Genomic DNA, 17,240 nt, shown 5'->3' on the forward strand with positions numbered 1-17,240 from the left:
TTATACAAGTCATGTTTTCCTGTAGGTTTTCCTGTAGGATCTAGTTCTGGAAGTGAAGCTATTGGGATAAAGGAATGAAATACTTGTCAATTTCCCTTAAAAAAAAGTGCCAATTTCATCTACCGAGAGTGCATGAGAATGCCTTTTCCTCCCACGTGCCAATTCTGGTTTTTATTTTCTTTAATAAAATAAGTATCATTATTAGTTCAAGAAATGGTATCTCATTGTTCATTGATTTGCATCTTTCTGATTACAAGCAAGGTTTGCTCTCTCTAGTAAAAATAAAAAATTTGGTAATCAGGAATATTAGCTCAAGTTGGAATTTGTTTATAGGAAAAGAATGATTACCTACTGTTAAGTACTGCTGTAGGCTTACCTGTCAGACTCTTCATTCTCCATAATAGAAACCTGCTGCCTATCAGTTTGTTCACTGTTGCTCTGCTGACTCAATCCATCACTGTCACTGTCATCAGCACCATCGTACATGTTTCTGGATGTTTCCCTTTTACTGACTTTCTGCTCTTTTTTTTCTTCAACCTTTGATGAAAGTTTGATATTGAGGATATTGTTATTACTTTATTAACTAAAAATACTTCATTAATTTGATCATTTGAATCTTAGTTTAGTTGCTATGACTTGAATCAATAAAAATATTTTGTATGTTTAATTTTATGATTAAAATTGTTATAAATTCTGTTTCATTTCTTTTTTAATAAAGAAGCAGAATTTTTCAAGTTTTCTCAAAGAGCTTTCTTAATTTTGTGCTGCTATTCACATATCATCAAAACGTACCTTAAAACTCAGTTTTCTCACCCCAAATAGCCACAGCAATCTTGAGAAAGAAGCACAAAGTTGGAGGGATCACAATACCAACTATCAAGCTATATTACAAAGCCACTGTTCTCAAAACTGCCACGTGCTGGCACAAGATCAAACATATAGACCAGTGGAACGGAACAGAGGATCCATAAATCAACCCAAGCCATTATGCTCAATGAATATTTGACAAAGGAGGCAAGAGCATACAATGGAGTCAGGCAGTCTCTTCAATAAATGGTGTTGGGAAAATTGGACAGATACATGCTAGACCTCCACATTATAGCATACACAAAAACAAACTCAAAATGAAAAAAGGAGTTAAACACACAATGGGGAACCTTAAAAATCTTAGAGGAACCCACTGGCAGTAAAATATCAGGCATATGGCATAGCAATATCTTTACCGACACAACACTGAGAACAATGGAAACTAAGGAGAAAATAAAGAAATGGGATACATCAAAATAAAAAGCTTCTGCACAGCAAAAGAAACCATCAACAAAACTACACGAGAGCCCACTGCATGGGAGAACATATTTACCAAGTTATATACGATAAGGGTTTAATCTCCAAAATTTATAAGGAACTCATACAACTTAACAAAAGGAAAATAAACGAACCAATCAAAAACTGGGCAAAGGACCTAAATACGTACTTTTCAACATACAGAGGCCAAGAGACATGAAAACATGCTCAAAGTCACTAATTATCTGAGAGATGTAAATCAAAGCAACAACGCGGTACCATCTCACACCTGTCAGAACGGCTACCATCAACAAATCAACAATGACAATTGCTGGTGAAGATGCGGAGAAAAAGAAATCATCTTGCACTGCTGGTGGGAATGTAGATTGGTGCAGCCACTGTGGAAAACATTATGGAGTTTCCTCAAAGAGTTAAAAATGGAACTCCCATTTGACTCAGTAATCCCACTTCTAGGAATATATCCCAAGAAATAAGAAACACCAATCAGAAAGGATGTATGGCCCTAACCAGTTTGGCTCAGTGGATAGAGCATCAGCCTTTGGAACAAACGGTCCTGGGTTCAATTCCAATCAAGGGCACATACATCAATTGCAGGCTCCTCCCCGGCCTTGGTCCTGGTCTGGGCTTGTGCAGGAGGCAACCAATCAATGTGTTTCTCTCACATTAATGTTTTTTCTTTCTTTCCCTCTCTCTTCCACTCTCCCTAAAAATCAATGGAAAAATATCCTCAAGTAAACAAAAAAAAGGATATATGCACCCCTACGATCATAACAGCACAATTTACAATAGCTAAGATTGGGAAACAGCCTAAGTGCCCAGCAGCAGATGAGTGGATTAAAAAACTGTGGCATATCTACACAATGGATTCCTATGTAATAAAGAGCTAATATGCTAATTAGACCAACAGCAGAATGATGGTCTGGACAACCTTCCGGACAAAGGTGGGGCTGTGAGGCCTGAGCCCCTTGCATGAATTCTGTGCATCAGACCTCTAGTTCTATTTATATTTCTATAAAGCCTAAGTGACCAAACCACTAGGTGCTATGATGCGCACTGACCACCAGGGGGCAGACACTCAATGCAAGAGCTGCCCCCTGGTGGTCAGTACACTCCCAGAGCCAACCTCTTGTGGTTCCTCCCTCCCGGCCCCCCCATGGGCCGGCCCCCATCGCGGCTGGCTGGCCAACGTCCCGTGTCCCTCTTCTCCACCCCCAGCCGGCCAATCACCCCTGTCCCTACCCCACCACCAATGGCCACGATCGGCCCCTGTCTCTGGCTGACCAACCTTCGCAATACAACCCCCCGCCACACACACACACAGATGGCCCCAATTGCCCTGATTGGGACTGGGCAAGACAGCTCCAGTTGGCCGGCCAGGCCAAGGGACCCCATTGTGCATGAATTCATGCACCAGGCCTCTAGTGATGCTATAAAAAAGAAGAAACTTTTACCATTTGCAACAGCATAGATGGACCTGGAGAGCATTATGCTAAGTGAAATAAGCCAGTCAGAGAAAGATAAATATCACATGATCTCACTCCTTTCTGGAATATAATGAACAACATCAACTTATGAACAAAAATAGATCCACGGACAGAGAAGCATTGAACAGACAATAAAACCTCAGAGGGAAGGCAGGGGAGGTGTGGGGGGGAAGGTAAGAGAGCAACCAAAGGACATATATGTATGCATATAAGCATAATCCATGGCTACAGACAGTAGGGGGGTGAGGGTATGTGCTGGGAGGCTTGGGCACAGCCCGGTAGAAGTCTATGGGGGAAAAAGGAGACATACGTAATACTTTAAACAATTAAGAATTTAAATTAAAAAACCAACTCAGTTTTCTGTTTCAGTTTTTTTAGAGACAAATATTAAGTTTATTGCAAATAATATATGTGACCTATATGTTTATCTAACAGAGACAAAGAAATAAAAAGACAAAATATGCAAAATTTGCCCCTTTTGTCTTTCTCACTTGGGTCTTACATTACCCACTAGATTTAGAGGATATGACATTGTGCATCAGTAACAAATAGGAAGATATCCTCTTTTTGCAGGATGCTATTCCTTCCCTCGTTGCCTTTTAAAACTAATTTTTCTAAGATCTTTGAGGGTATCAAAAAGTGGTGGTATTCAAAATATATATTAACCAAAGTTTACCATAACACTGAAGGAGAGTAAAATCAATGAATTGTTAGTTAGTGTACAATTCTGGAAAATAAGTAATGCTTTCATAATTTCACAAACAATCACTATAAAATCTTATAGCTAGAGGATATACAAGTAGACATCTACTTATGTTAGCCCCATATTTACTGATAACTGAAATGAAACCAAGGTTTAATGATCTGTCCAAAGTTCTTAAAGGTGCATTACCTAGCATTTTATGGCACCAAAAGAAAGGATATAATTCTATAATGCTGAATCAGATAAATAAACAAAATCTCATCAAATTAATCACATAAATTAAGTATAACTTTTGAAAAGTAATTTAATGCCTAGTGTAATAAGAGGTGGCATCCACTTTTTCTTATAAGGAGCATAATATCTCAATCTCTTTCCAACTCAAAACTCAGTTTGCTTCTTTGGAGACAAATATTGAGTTTACTAGAGGCCCGGTACACAAAAATTTGTGCACTCGGGGGTGGGAGGTCCCTCAGCCCAGTCTGTGCCCTCTTACAGTCTTGGGGGATGTCCACCTGCTGGCTTAGGCCTACTCCCCGGGGGAACAGGCCTAAGCTGGCAGTCAGACATGCCTCTGGCAGTGTGGGAGCCCTTGCCAGTGGGGAGCAGGCCTAAGCTTCAGTCAGACAACCTTAGCGCTGCTGAGGAGGCGGGATAGGCTCCAGCCACCACCGCTGTGCTGGCAGCTGTTAGTCTGGCTTGTGGCTGAGCCGAGCTCTCCCTGTAGGAACGCACTGACTACCAGAGGGCAGCTCCTGCATTGAGCGTCTTCCCCCTGGTGGTCAGTGTGTATCATAGTGACCAGTGATTCCCAGTCATTCCGCTGTTAGGGTAAATTTGCATATTACCCTTTTATTATATAGGATAGAGGCCTGGTGCATAGGTGGGGGCTAGCTGGTTTGCCCTGAAGGGTGTCCCAGATCAGGGTGGGGGTCCCCCTTGGGTGCCTGGCCAGCCTGGTTGAAGGGATGAGGGCTGTTTTCAGGCTGGCCACACCCCCTTCAAGGTCGGGGTCCCCACTGGGGTTCCTGGCCAGCCTGGGTGAGGGGATGAGGGCCATTTTCAGGCTTGCCATGCCCCCCGGTGACCCGAGCTCTCAGCCTCTACTTTTTTTTCTTCAGCAGGTATCTGGGATTTATTTATTTTCTATAATTGAAACTTTGTAGCCTTGAGTGGAGCCCAGGCCTATCCAGGGCAGGCTGGAAGCTTGGCTTCCTCCATTGCCGGGAGCAACCCAAGCATCCTGCTCACTCCAGCTCTGTGGCCTCCCACTGCCATCTTTGTGACGGAGTGACAGAATGATGGTTAATTTGCATATTACTCTTTTATTAGATACTAGAGGCCTAGCGCACAAAATTCATGTGCAGGTACAGTCCCAAAGCCTGGCCTGTAATCAGGGCCATCTTCCCCAGCTGCCCCACCCGCCACCGCCACCCACTGCTGGTTCCCCATTCATCCTCAGGTGATTAGTGCCTGATGGCTGGGGGAAGGGCCCGAGAGGTTGGCTGTTCCTGCCCGCTCACCAGCCCCTCCCCTGCCATGGGTGGCCATCAGGCAATTGGAGCCTGCTGGCCAGGGAAAGAGACCAAGAGGTGGTCAGTGTGCCTCATAGTGACTGGTCCAGAGGTCATTCTGGTTGTTCTGCTGTTAGGGTCAATTTGCATTTTACCCTTTTATTATATGGGAGGATTGAAAATAATTTATGTGACCTATCTATATATATAAAAGCCTAAGTGACCAAATGACTGAATGACTGAGCGACCAGTCAACTGGTCACTATGATGTGCACTGACCAACAGGAGGCAGACACTCAATGCAGGAACTTCCTCTTGCTGGCCAGTATGCTCCCACAGCCAACCTCCCATGGCTGGCCAACCTCCTGTGGACCCTCCCCACTGGCCGGCCAACCTCCCGTGGTCCCTCCCCCTGGATGGCCAACCACCTGTGGCCCCTCCCATGCCAGCCAAACTCTCACATCCCTCCCCGGCCCTCATCATGCACTGGTGGGGTCCTTCGGCCTGGCCTGTGCCCTCTCAAAATCCAGGACCCCTCAAGAGATCTCAGAGATCTGACTTCAGCCTGATCCTGCAGGCCAGGTCAAGAGACCCCATTGGTGCACGAATTCATGTACTGGGTTTCTAGTATGATAATAACATACATGTCAAAATGATAACTCCTCAAAGTGGGAATAGTGGGATCATACCACAACATAATAAAAGCCTTATATGACAAACCTACAGCCAAGATCATATTCAATGGGCAAAAACTAAATTCATTTCCCCTAAGAACAGGAACAAGACAGGGATGCCCGCTTTCACCACTCTTGTTCGACATAGCACTGGAAGTACTAGCCATAGCGATCAAACAAGGAGAAATAAAAGGCACCCAAATTGGAAAAAAAGAACTAAAATTGTCATTATTCCCAGATGTCATAATATTTTACATAGAAAAAACCCTAAAAACTCCATCAAATAACTATTACACTTAATAAACAATTTCAGCAATATAGCAAGATACAAAATTAATGCCAAAGATCTATGGCATTTTTACACACCAATAGTGAATTTTCAGAAAAAGAGATTAAAAAAAGAATCTCATTTACCATTGCACCAAAAAAATTAAGATACCTAGGAATAAACTTTACTAAGGAGGTAAAAGACCTGTACTCAGAAAACTACAGGACACTGAAAAAAGTGATAGAGGAAGACAAAAACAGATGGAAGAACATACCATGTTCTTGGATTGGTAGAATCAACATTAAAATGTCCATATTACTCAAAGCAATCTATAGATTCAATGCACCTCCCCCCTTAAAATACCAACAGCATATTTCACAGAACTAGAACAAACTCTCCGAAATTTCATCTGGAATAAAAAAAGACCTCAAATAGCTGCAGCAATCTTTAGAAAAAAGAACAAAGTAGGAGGATCTCAATACCAGATATCAAGCTGTATTACAAATCCACTGTTCTCAACACTTCCTGGTACTGGCATAAGAACAGACAGATAGACCAATGAAAGAGAATAGAGAACCCAGAAATTGACCCAAACAACTATGCTCAATGAATATTTGACAAAGGAGGCAAGAGCATACAATGGGATAAAGGCAGTCTCTTCAATACATGGTGTTAGAAAAATTGGAAAGATACATGCAAAAAAATGAAACTAGACCATCAACTTACACTACACACAAAAATAATCTCAAAATGGATAAAGGACTTATGTAAACATAAGACAGGAAATCATAAAAATCTTAAGAGGAATCCACAGGCAGCAAAATATCAGACATATACTGAAGCAATATCTTCACCTATACAGCTCCTAGGGCAGTGGAAACTAAAGAAAAAATAAAGAAAAGGGACTACATCAAAATAAAAAGTTTCTGCACAGCAAAAGAAACCATCAACAGAACAACAGGAAAGCCCACTGCATGGGAGAACATATTTGCCAACATTATGGTTTAATCTCCAACATTTACAGGGAACTCATAAAACTTAACAAAGGGAAGATAAACAATCCAATCAAAAAATTTTTTTGAAAGAGGACATACAGAAGGCCAAGAGACATGGAAACATGCTCAAATCATCGGAGACAGACCATCTCACACCTGTCAGATTGGCTATCATCAACAAATCAACAAATGGCAAATGCTGGAGAGGATGCAGAGAAAAAGGAACCCTCCTTCATTGCTGGTGGGAATGCAGACTGGTGCAGCCACTGTAGAGGATAGTATGGAATTTTCTCAACAAACAAAATGGAACTGCCATTTGACCCAGTGACCCCACTTCTAGGAATATATCCCAAGAAACTAGAAACACCGCTAGAACCGGTTTGGCTCAGTGGATAGAGTGTTGGTCTGCGGACTCAGGGGTCCTGGTTTGCTTCCAGTCAGGGGCATGTACCTTGGTTTCGGGTACATTCCCAGTGGGGGTGTGCAGGAGGCAGCTGATCGATGTTTCTCTCTCATAGATGTTTCTGGCTCTCTATTCCCCTTCCTCTCTTTGAAAAATCAATAAAATATATTTTTTTAAAAAAAAGAAACTAGAAACACTAATTAGAAAGGATATGTGTACCCCTATGTTCATAGCAGCACAGTTTACAATAGCTAAGATTTGGAAACAGCCTAAGTGCTCATCAGCAGGTGAGTGGATTAAAAAACTGGTACATCTACACAATAAAATACTATGCTGCTGTAAAAATTAAGGAACTCCTACCATTTGTAATTGCATGAATGGAGCTGGAGAACATTATGATAAGCAAAATAAGTCAGACAGGGAAAGATAAATATCACATGATCTCACTCATTTGTGGATTATTATGAACAACATAAATTGATGAACAAAAACAGATCCAGAGACAGAGAGGCATTGATCAGATGCTCAAACCTCAGAGGGAAGGTATGGGAGGGTGGGAATAAAGGGGAGAGATCAATCAAAGGACTTGTATGCATGCATACAAGCATAACCAATGGACACAGACACCAGGGGGGTGAGGGCATGAGCATTGAGGGGGGGGGAATGGAGGAATAAGGACATATATGTAATACCTTAATCAATAAAGAAAAATAAATAATATTTTTTAAAAATAATAATTGCTATGCTTTTATTTTTGGAAGGTATTTTATGGTTGGTATTCTATGGTTTTATATATTTTAATCTTTCCATTACAATTCACATTCAACATTATTTGTATTAGTTTTAGTAGTGCAGCAAATAGTTAGACAATCAGATGCTTTACAAAGTAATCCTCCTGATATTTCAATACTCATCTGACACCATTCATGCTTATTATAATATGATTGACTATATTCTCTATGCTGTACTTGGCATCCCTGTGACTATTCTGTAACTACCAATTTGTACTTGTTGATCTCTTTACTTTTGACCCAGTCCACCAACCTCCTTCCCACTGGCATCCTTCAGTCAGATCTCTGTTACCTATGAGTCTGTTTTAAATTTATTAGATCATCTATTCTACTTTCTACATTCCACATATACTAGTACGTGAAATCAGATGGAACTTTGCTGGAGACCAAGATTAACAGTAACTGATATAAATGTGAGGAGTCTGGCAGAAGGCTGACCAGGACTCCTTTTGACATTCAAAGGATGAATATCTACATTTTGTTACCTGCTGCTGACTCAATGGCCTAAAGCAAAATTCCCCCAAACCTGACAATCTTACTGTTTAATAAACAATTACCATTGATATGTCTGTTTGCATTCCTAAAGGCAATTGTGTATTCTAGCTAATAAAAGCAGCCGGGAAAGGAGCAACAGGGAGAACTTGACTGCTATGGTTAAGTTGTCCTCTGGTTATCCCAGTATTAAAAATAATATTTCATCTTGTGTATCATTTGTGCATTAGCTCTTCCTCCAAGCCTTAGAACCCTCGAAAGCCACACTGGCTGTGGACTCTCGCAGAACTTATCTTTCTCTGTCTGATTTATTTCACTTAGCATAATACCTTCTAGGCCTATCCATGCTGTCACAATGGTAAGGTTTTGTTTTGTTATGGCAGTATCATACTTTATTAAACAACATAAAGGTTTGACTCAACAAACACATGAGAGTGGTGATAACAAATATACATGAAAGTATATATGTTTGTTATTAAAATATCTCAATAATATTCCAATGATTAGGTACAGTGCAGGTGGGTACTTCAAATTTGGGGGGCTGTGATGCAAAGTATATGAATAACCACTATGCTGTCCATGTGAAACTAATAAAAATAATATTGAACAGAAACAATAACTAAAAAGTAAAATAAAATAAAAATATCTTGAAGTGATCATATTGGAATTCTAAGTTCCAAGGTTTTCATTAAACCATCGAAGATTGCACACACTATAGCACAAAAATAGATGAGTTTAGCTGGGGCTATTTGTTTATATCCCTTCTTTCAGTCATAACTTCCATTTTATTGTTTCTGGGATGCAATTTATGGGTGTTTTTTAAGTTGATTTTAAAGAGAGCAGAAGGGAGAGGGATAGAAACATTGATGAGATATAAACTTTGATTGGCTGCCTCCTGCACACCCCCTACTGCAAATCCAGCTATAACACAGGCATGTGCCCTGACCCTGAATCCAGACAGGAAACTTTTGGTTCATGGGTCAATGCTCAACCACTGAGTCACACCAGCCAGGCTATGGGATATAATTTATATTTAAACCAAAGGACTTAAAACAAAACAAAACTCTAGTGCTTATTACATTTTTTTTAGCAATCTCCTTTATACTTTCACTGGTTCAGAAGGTCACATGTACAAAGCTAACTTAGTTTCCCAATTCATAGGGACGACTAACAGAGAGATAATTAAAAAACAAACTTGAGAATGTTTTCCTAAACTATTATTTAGTTGATAGAATCTACTTAAATATACAATTACATATTTATTTATTTATTTAAATATATTTTATTGATTTTTTTACAGAGAGGAAGGGAGAGAGATAGAGAGTTAGAAACATCGATGGGAGAGAAACATCGATCAGCTGCCTCCTACCCACCTCCTACTGGGGATGTGCCCGAAACCCAGGTACATGCCCTTGACCGGAATCAAACCTGGGACCTTTCAGTCTGCAGGCTGATGCTCTATCCACTGAGCCAAACCGGTTCCGGCAGAATTACATATTTAGACAAACTCATTTTATACACAAACTTTTTTTAGTAGTGGAAAATGAGAATGGATTAGAGAATTGGTAAAGAGAACAAAAGCAAATGAAATTATACCTCTTTTTGAAGTTGAAATTTCTCTTTTTTCCAAGCCAGGCTCTCTACTTTTACCATGTCTATGTCATTCTTAAGCCTTTGTATATCTTGCTGTAGTTCTTCATTTACATACTAGAGGCCTGGTGCAAGAAAATCATGCATGGGGAGGGGGGTCCCTCAGCCCGACCTGCAACCTCTCACAATCCGGGACCCCTCAGGAGATGTCTGACTGCCTCATTGCCCCTAACCATTCTGCCTGCCTGCCTCATCATCCCTAACACCTCTGCCTGCCTGCCTGATTGCCCCTAACCATTCGCCTGCCTGCCTGATTGCCCCTAACCACTTGCCTGCCTGCCTGATCACTCCTAACCCCTCTGCCTGCCTGCCTGCCTGCCTGATTGTCGTTAACCACTTGCCTGCCTGTCTCATTACCCCTAACCACTCTACATGCCTGCCTGATCACCCCAAACTGCTCATCTTCCTGCCTGTTCAGCCCTAATGGCTATCCTGTCTGCCTCATCGCCCCTAACCACTCTGCGTGCCTGCCTCATAGCCCCTAACTGCTCACCTGCCTGCATCATCACCCCTAACCACCTCTTCCTTGGTCTCCGCTGCTGCAGCTTCATCTGGAAGGACGTCCAGAATGACATTCAGAAGGTTGTTCGGCTGTCCAGTGTAATTAGCATATCACGCTTTTATTATTATAGGTACTCCAGGTGTTCTGTCATTGTGCAGTGCAGAGGAACTTCATCTTTTAATTTAGAGTCCATGCTTTTACAATAATTAGCACTGCAATTATCTGCACATAATGGCTTGTGGAACAAGTCTTGATTTGGCTTTGTTTCCTTATAAGTATTTGTAACAGCAGACATATCATGGCTTTTTAATTGAATCATTGCCACAGACAAGCCACAAAGATTGATTTTCAGATCACTAGAATGAGGTGTAGGTACAATGCCCAATTTCCATGAACAGGCCAACAGCAATGAAAACTCTACCAAGGCAGGCTCACCTAACACAATAACACACACAAGTGACATTCCAGGAGCACCTAGCTCAGGTGACAGAAAGAATATGCCAATGAGCCTCACAAGACACCTAATACATAAGGCCATTATACCAAGAATGCAAGGCAAAGCAGATCTACCCAATACACAGAAACAAGTACAGTGAGGCAGCTAAAATGGGGATAAAAAGAAATATAATCCAAATGAAAAAACAACAACAAAAAAAACCCAAAAACACAAACAGAGAATTCCTCAGAAAAAAAACACACAAACCAAATAAAACGGAGGAAAGATGTTACCAGCTACAGAGTTCAAGAACATGGTTACAACGATGATCAAGGAATGTAGTGAGAACTTCAACAAAGAGATAGCAAGTATATAAAAGGACAAAGAAACCATATAAAATAACCACTCATAAAGTATATAATATCTGAAATGAAAAATACACTAGAAGGAATCAGTAGCAGATTAGATGAAGCAGAGAACAGAATCTTTTTTAAAATAAATACATTTGATTGATTTCAGAGAGAAAGGGATAGGAAGAGATAAAAACATCAATGACGAGCCCTAGCCAGTTTGGCTCAGTGGATAGAGCATTGACTGAGGGTCCTGGGTTTGATTCCAGTTTATCCTCAGTAGGGGATGTGCAGGAGGCATCGAACCAATGATTTTCTCTCATCATTGATGTTTCTGTCTCTCACTCCCTCTACATTCCTCTCTAAAATCAATAAAAATATTTAAAAAACAACCACAATGATGAGAGAGAATCATTGATCATCTGCCTCCTGCACGCCCCACATGCCTAATTTCCAATCCGTGGTATTTGTGGTCATATTTTTTTCATCTGCATAGCAAAGTCTTGTTCTTCTTTCACTTCAGACATAACTACTGGGGTCCTTACTTTTTTATTTTCTGTATCATTATAAAAACTCTCCTCATTTTGTTTAAAACATGTTCAGAGTCTGCAACCCTGGCATATATCCTGACATGGATCGAACCGTGACCTCCTGGTTCAAAGTTTGACACTCAACCACTGAGCCATGCCAGCTGGGTGAAAATAGAATCTTTGATGTAGAAGACAAGATAGCAGGTAATATCCCATTAGTGCAGGAAACAAATATTTTTAAATGAGGCTAGTTTCAAAGACTTCTCTGACAACACAAAGTATAGCAACATCCACATTATAGGAGTACCAGAAGGAGGAGATAGGGAGGAGATAGGAGATAGTATTGACCCAGGAAACAAGAGGTCACTGGTTTGATTCCTTTTCAGGGCACATGCCCAGGTTGTGGGCCCAATCCCCTTCAGGGAACATAAAGGAGTCAGAGGATTTATGTTTCTCTCTCATCAATGTTTATATCTCTCTGTCCCTCTCCCTTCCTCTCTCTCTAAAATCATATTCTCCAACCATAATGGTATCAAACTATAAATCAATTACCAAATTAACACTGAAAACACACAAACACATGGAGTGTAAATAACCTGTTACTAAAAAGTGAATGGGTTAACAATGAGATCAAGGAGGAAATCAAAAGATACCTAGAGACAAATGAAATGAGAATATGACAACCCAAAATCTATGGGACATATGAAAGCAACCCTAAGAGGGAAATTCACAACAATATAGGCCTACATCAAGAAACAGGAAAAATCTCAAATTAACAATGTAACCTTTCACCAGGAGACATGTTTTAAATGAGTCTACTGGCTTGTTTTAAAAGGGGTAACATTATCTTCATTTGACTGATTGATTATGACAGTATTTTTTTTTAATGATTAAAGTTCACCAAACATAAAGTAAACCAGTAAAAATTCAGTAGCATTTGCCACATGCACCATGCTATGCAATGATCACCTCTATTTAGTTCCAAAACCTTTCAATCTCTCCAGAAGGAACCTCATTCCCATGAAATAGAGACTCCCCATCCCCCTACCCAAGTCTCTGACAACCACCTGTTTGATTGATTTGTGTCTCAATGGACCCACGTTTTTGTGGACATTGTATATAAAAAGAACCATGCAATAAAATAAATATATTTTCTGCTCTGGCTGTGGGGCTTGGTGGTTGGAGTGTTGTCCCATGCATGGAAGGGTCACGGGTTCAATTCCTAGTCAAGGCATATACACAGATTGTCAGTTCATTCCCATGATTGGCCATGCAGGAGAAAGCCAATCAACGTTTCTCCTCTCATCAATGTTTCTCTTTCTCTATCTCTCCCAGTCCTTTCCTCTTTCTAAAAATCAATTCAAAACATATTTCCTCACTGAAGGATTTAACAATAATGACTAATTTTGCATTGCAAACATAAAACAATGATAGGGAAGCCACTAGAAACTTTAAGAGTAAGTGATACACATAATTCAATTCAGAACAGGAAAATTAATTTCACAAGAGATCACTTTACCTTCAAGTCTTCATGGTCTGATGTAGGGCATGAATCAATAATGCGAGATTTGTAGTAAAATATACAACACAAATGAGTGAGTCCATTTCTTTGAAAAAACAACAAAACAGTTTAAGTGAAAAATCAGCTATCTATATATCAAATAAAGATTCTTAATATAATTAACACTGGGCCTTAGTTTTTTGTTGTTTTTTTTTTTTTAAACACTTTCCATTATCTATTTCTGCTGCTACCTCTCCCAACCTGTGAGCTATTTAATGAAGACACACTCTGCCTGAGATTAATTTGTTTTCACCAATTAATGGCGGACATAACTTTTATTCCCTAAACTGGAACACATCTGATGACCTAAGTCAAGGTAGGAAGATACACTGTCCCTTCCTCATCATCTGTCTCTGGTCCAGAGACTAAAGGATGTCAGTCAAACATGGCAGGCTTGCTTCTTTAGCATGGAAACCACCTATTAAGAAGAACCCATTCCTTCCTTTTACCTTAAAACTATACAGGAAGTTCCTGAAATGTTTGAATGTTATATATCCAAATGTCAAAAAACAAATGCTTATGTTGCTAGCCTTCCCACTCCCAGATCACCCTTCTGCAGGCTCCAGAACATTTACAGCTTCAGCTTATGAGGGCACAGACTCCTGAAACAAGGGTGGGAGCCCAGCGTGTGGCTGAGACCACATGCTCCTCAGGGGGACCATTGCCCTGAGACATGCCTCTGCATTCTCAGCCACCACAAGTGGATGTGGGGCCAGCCCTTTTGGAAACTCTGTCCTTCCTGCCAGTGTAGCTGAGGCGTCTTCTGTAGATCTTGGGTATAAGACTAATGTTCAGCTAGTCTTCAGGTTGGTAGTTATATAATTTAGTTGTCGTTCCAATTTGGCCCAGGGAGGAGGTGAGTGTGACTTTCACCTCTTTTGCCTCCATCTTGGAGCACCCCTAACAAATTCTGCACTTTAGGGGCTCACTGTTAGGATATGGTGAGGTGAAATATTTTAAGTGAGGAAGGAAGCATCTGTAATGTTAAAATTCAGCTAGTAATTTAATTTTGATAGATTTAGCATCTAATAAATTGTATAATTCCAATAGTGGCAAAATTAGGTGTGAGGGTTCATATTTTTATTTTTATTTAGACCAACGCAAGTTATTATTATTCCTTACTTCTCAGTTTCAATCCTGTGATTGGAAGTAACTAATCATAAATTAAGAATCCTAACAGTTAAATTTTAATTATATTCTAACTTATCTTTGTCCATACTTGATTACTCAAGGATAAATTATTTCAAAAACATATACCCCAACAGCAAAGACATCTGAAAATCAAAGCAAGCATATTCATCTTCCACCTTTGCATCTAGAAAAAATGTCTCAAGAGTCACAAATAAATAGGGCATGTGACAAAGAGGACACATCTGCATATTCAGGACACCGTTCTGTGCAAAAGGATGAGGAAATGTGCGTCAAACAAGGCACATTAGAGCAGAGGAAGAACTTACTACTTTCGGAAGATGAGTCAAAGCAGAGGTCACATGAATTTTCTGTAAAATTCAAAATGACTGAGTGCCCTGAGGAAGAGCCACTACGTGATAACTCTAAAGAAGGAGCAAGCTTAAGACAAATGCCTTCTAATTTGACAGGTAAAATGCTTGATTGTGAAGGAAAGATGCATTTGGAATGTCTGTCTCTGCAGCATTACAAACATTTCCTGAAGGAGAAGAAACCTCTCTCAAAATTGTTTCTCCATCTCAAGCAGACCCTCGGTCCCTAGTAGACCCTCCCTGGTCATCTTCTGAAAATGATCACAATGCCCTGAGAACCAGAGCCTGGAAGAGGAGCTCACAGGACATCTGGCTGTGAAAATCAGCAGGGCTTCTGCCCTCCCAGAAGAGGTGGGAGTCTGCTAGGAACCCAGGAGCCCTCTTAAAGGTCCGGTACACAAGGTCCCACCACTCACCCTGGGGCCTATGAAGAAAGGGTGGCTCAGAGTGCACTGGGAGTCATGTGAAGAGAGACTGCTTTGTGTGGCTCTGGGAGAGAGCTGAGGGGATGGCCTCTGGGTGCCCTCCCTGTGCTGAGTCCCTCTCCCAGATGCCATCACCCCTGGGTCAAGCCCTCCCTTCCTTAGGGCCTCAGCCTGGGGAACGTACATCCTGAATCCTTGTCCCCGACCCTGTAAAGCTATACAGTACAAAGGAGCCAGCTGCCTGGGCCCATGGTGTACACTTTCATGGAGGTCTCTTAAGGAGGTCGGGATGGACTCAGGGGGTATCAGAGATTGAGTCGTGTGACTTTGGGTTGGGGCTTTTATTCCCTTGCTGGTCTAACTGAGGCCACCATTCCAGTGCTGAGCCCTCTCTTCACACAGCCAAATCTTGATACCTGGGGGCCTGATGAATTCTGCTGGCCTTACCCTAATGACTCCCTGAGGCCCATCAAACACAAAGGTCCACAGGTACCTGGTGGGTGATAACTGGCATTTGTGTACCCTGGGACTTTTGCTGACTGGGCTTAATACCAAAAAATGAAGCCGAGTTTGAATCTGCAACAACATGGTAAACACCACTGGCACCTACCTGATGACTCACTTACCTCATGCAACTCACATACCAACAGGAGCTCTTTCAGTGACTGGCCCCAACAGAAAGCTGGTAGGTGGAGGTGGATCTCGGAGTGACTTGGGCTTTTTGCTTAGCTGCCCCATGGGCTTGGTGCTGGTAGAAGGAGGCATTGCTCTGCAGCTTGGCCCCTTCCAGGTGCACCCAGGCCCAGCAGAGGCAGTCACAAGCTGGATCGCTTTGTTGTTCCACACAGGTAGCCCAGGGGAAATCACAGGCAGAGACTGACATTGACTTGCAAGAGAGTCCCTCCCAAGAGGCCCCAGAACCAACACACTCAGTGGGGGGCTTCAGAGCATGACCCAGTTAGCTCCACAAGCAGAAACCCAAAAAGAAATCTGGGCAGGCACCACACCGAGCTGGCATGAATTACTTCACATGGGGTCAGTCTTTGAACAGCAGCTTGTATACTGTGTGTAGCCCCATGAGGATCAACCCCAATTAGCTGATGTGCTTCCCATGTACACAGAGAGTTGGGCAGGGGAAGGACTAGATGTCACATCAGTAATGGAGTTGGGTAACACGCCTATGTAATGAGTGGATCACTCCGACTCCATTTAGTTTGTTTGCCAGGGAAACAGAGAGCTCCTATTTTTTTTCCATTTGAGCCCACCCTAGGACTCAAGGGTACCTAAGTCCCACTCTGTGAGTCAGAGTTCAGGTTGATGAGACCACAGTCCTATTTGTGATCAAAAGAATCTTTCCAGTGGCTCCAATGTTTTAAATATCTTTGTAAAGAAAACTTGAATGGTTCTATTTCCTTCTATTAAACAAACAAATAGAAGAGTAGCAGTCTTCAGGACTTCCTTGAGCCTCATGTTTTAATCTGCCTTTCTAGAGAACTCCCAACATCCTATGGCCTTCCTTATTAAAACTTACCTTTAATTTGTCACAAACACCAATATTCTCATCTTCAATCCCAACCTAGTGTTGTTCCTCTTGAAACTTGGGATTCTCCTGCTAATTCCATTTTTACCCCCTATTGACTGTGTTCACTACCACTCCCCAT

At 41.4% G+C, this 17,240-nt stretch overlaps 1 protein-coding gene across 1 annotated transcript; it reads right to left on the reverse strand.

Annotated features, from left to right (window-relative positions):
• Positions 1-376: 376 nt before the first annotated feature.
• Positions 377-17,001, reverse strand: LOC106695372 (ankyrin repeat domain-containing protein 26-like; the record flags this gene model as incomplete). The annotated part of the gene is made up of 3 exons (XM_023748164.1): positions 16,206-17,001; positions 13,614-13,701; positions 377-537 (listed from the first exon to the last, which is right to left on the reverse strand). Coding segments are annotated over exons 1-3 (254 nt in total), but the record flags the coding sequence as incomplete, so codon positions are not given.
• Positions 17,002-17,240: the final 239 nt, after the last annotated feature.

The sequence above is a fragment of the Myotis lucifugus genome, unplaced genomic scaffold (assembly GCF_000147115.1).
Source record: "Myotis lucifugus unplaced genomic scaffold, Myoluc2.0 scaffold_1172, whole genome shotgun sequence".
Classification (NCBI taxonomy): Eukaryota; Metazoa; Chordata; class Mammalia; order Chiroptera; family Vespertilionidae; genus Myotis; species Myotis lucifugus.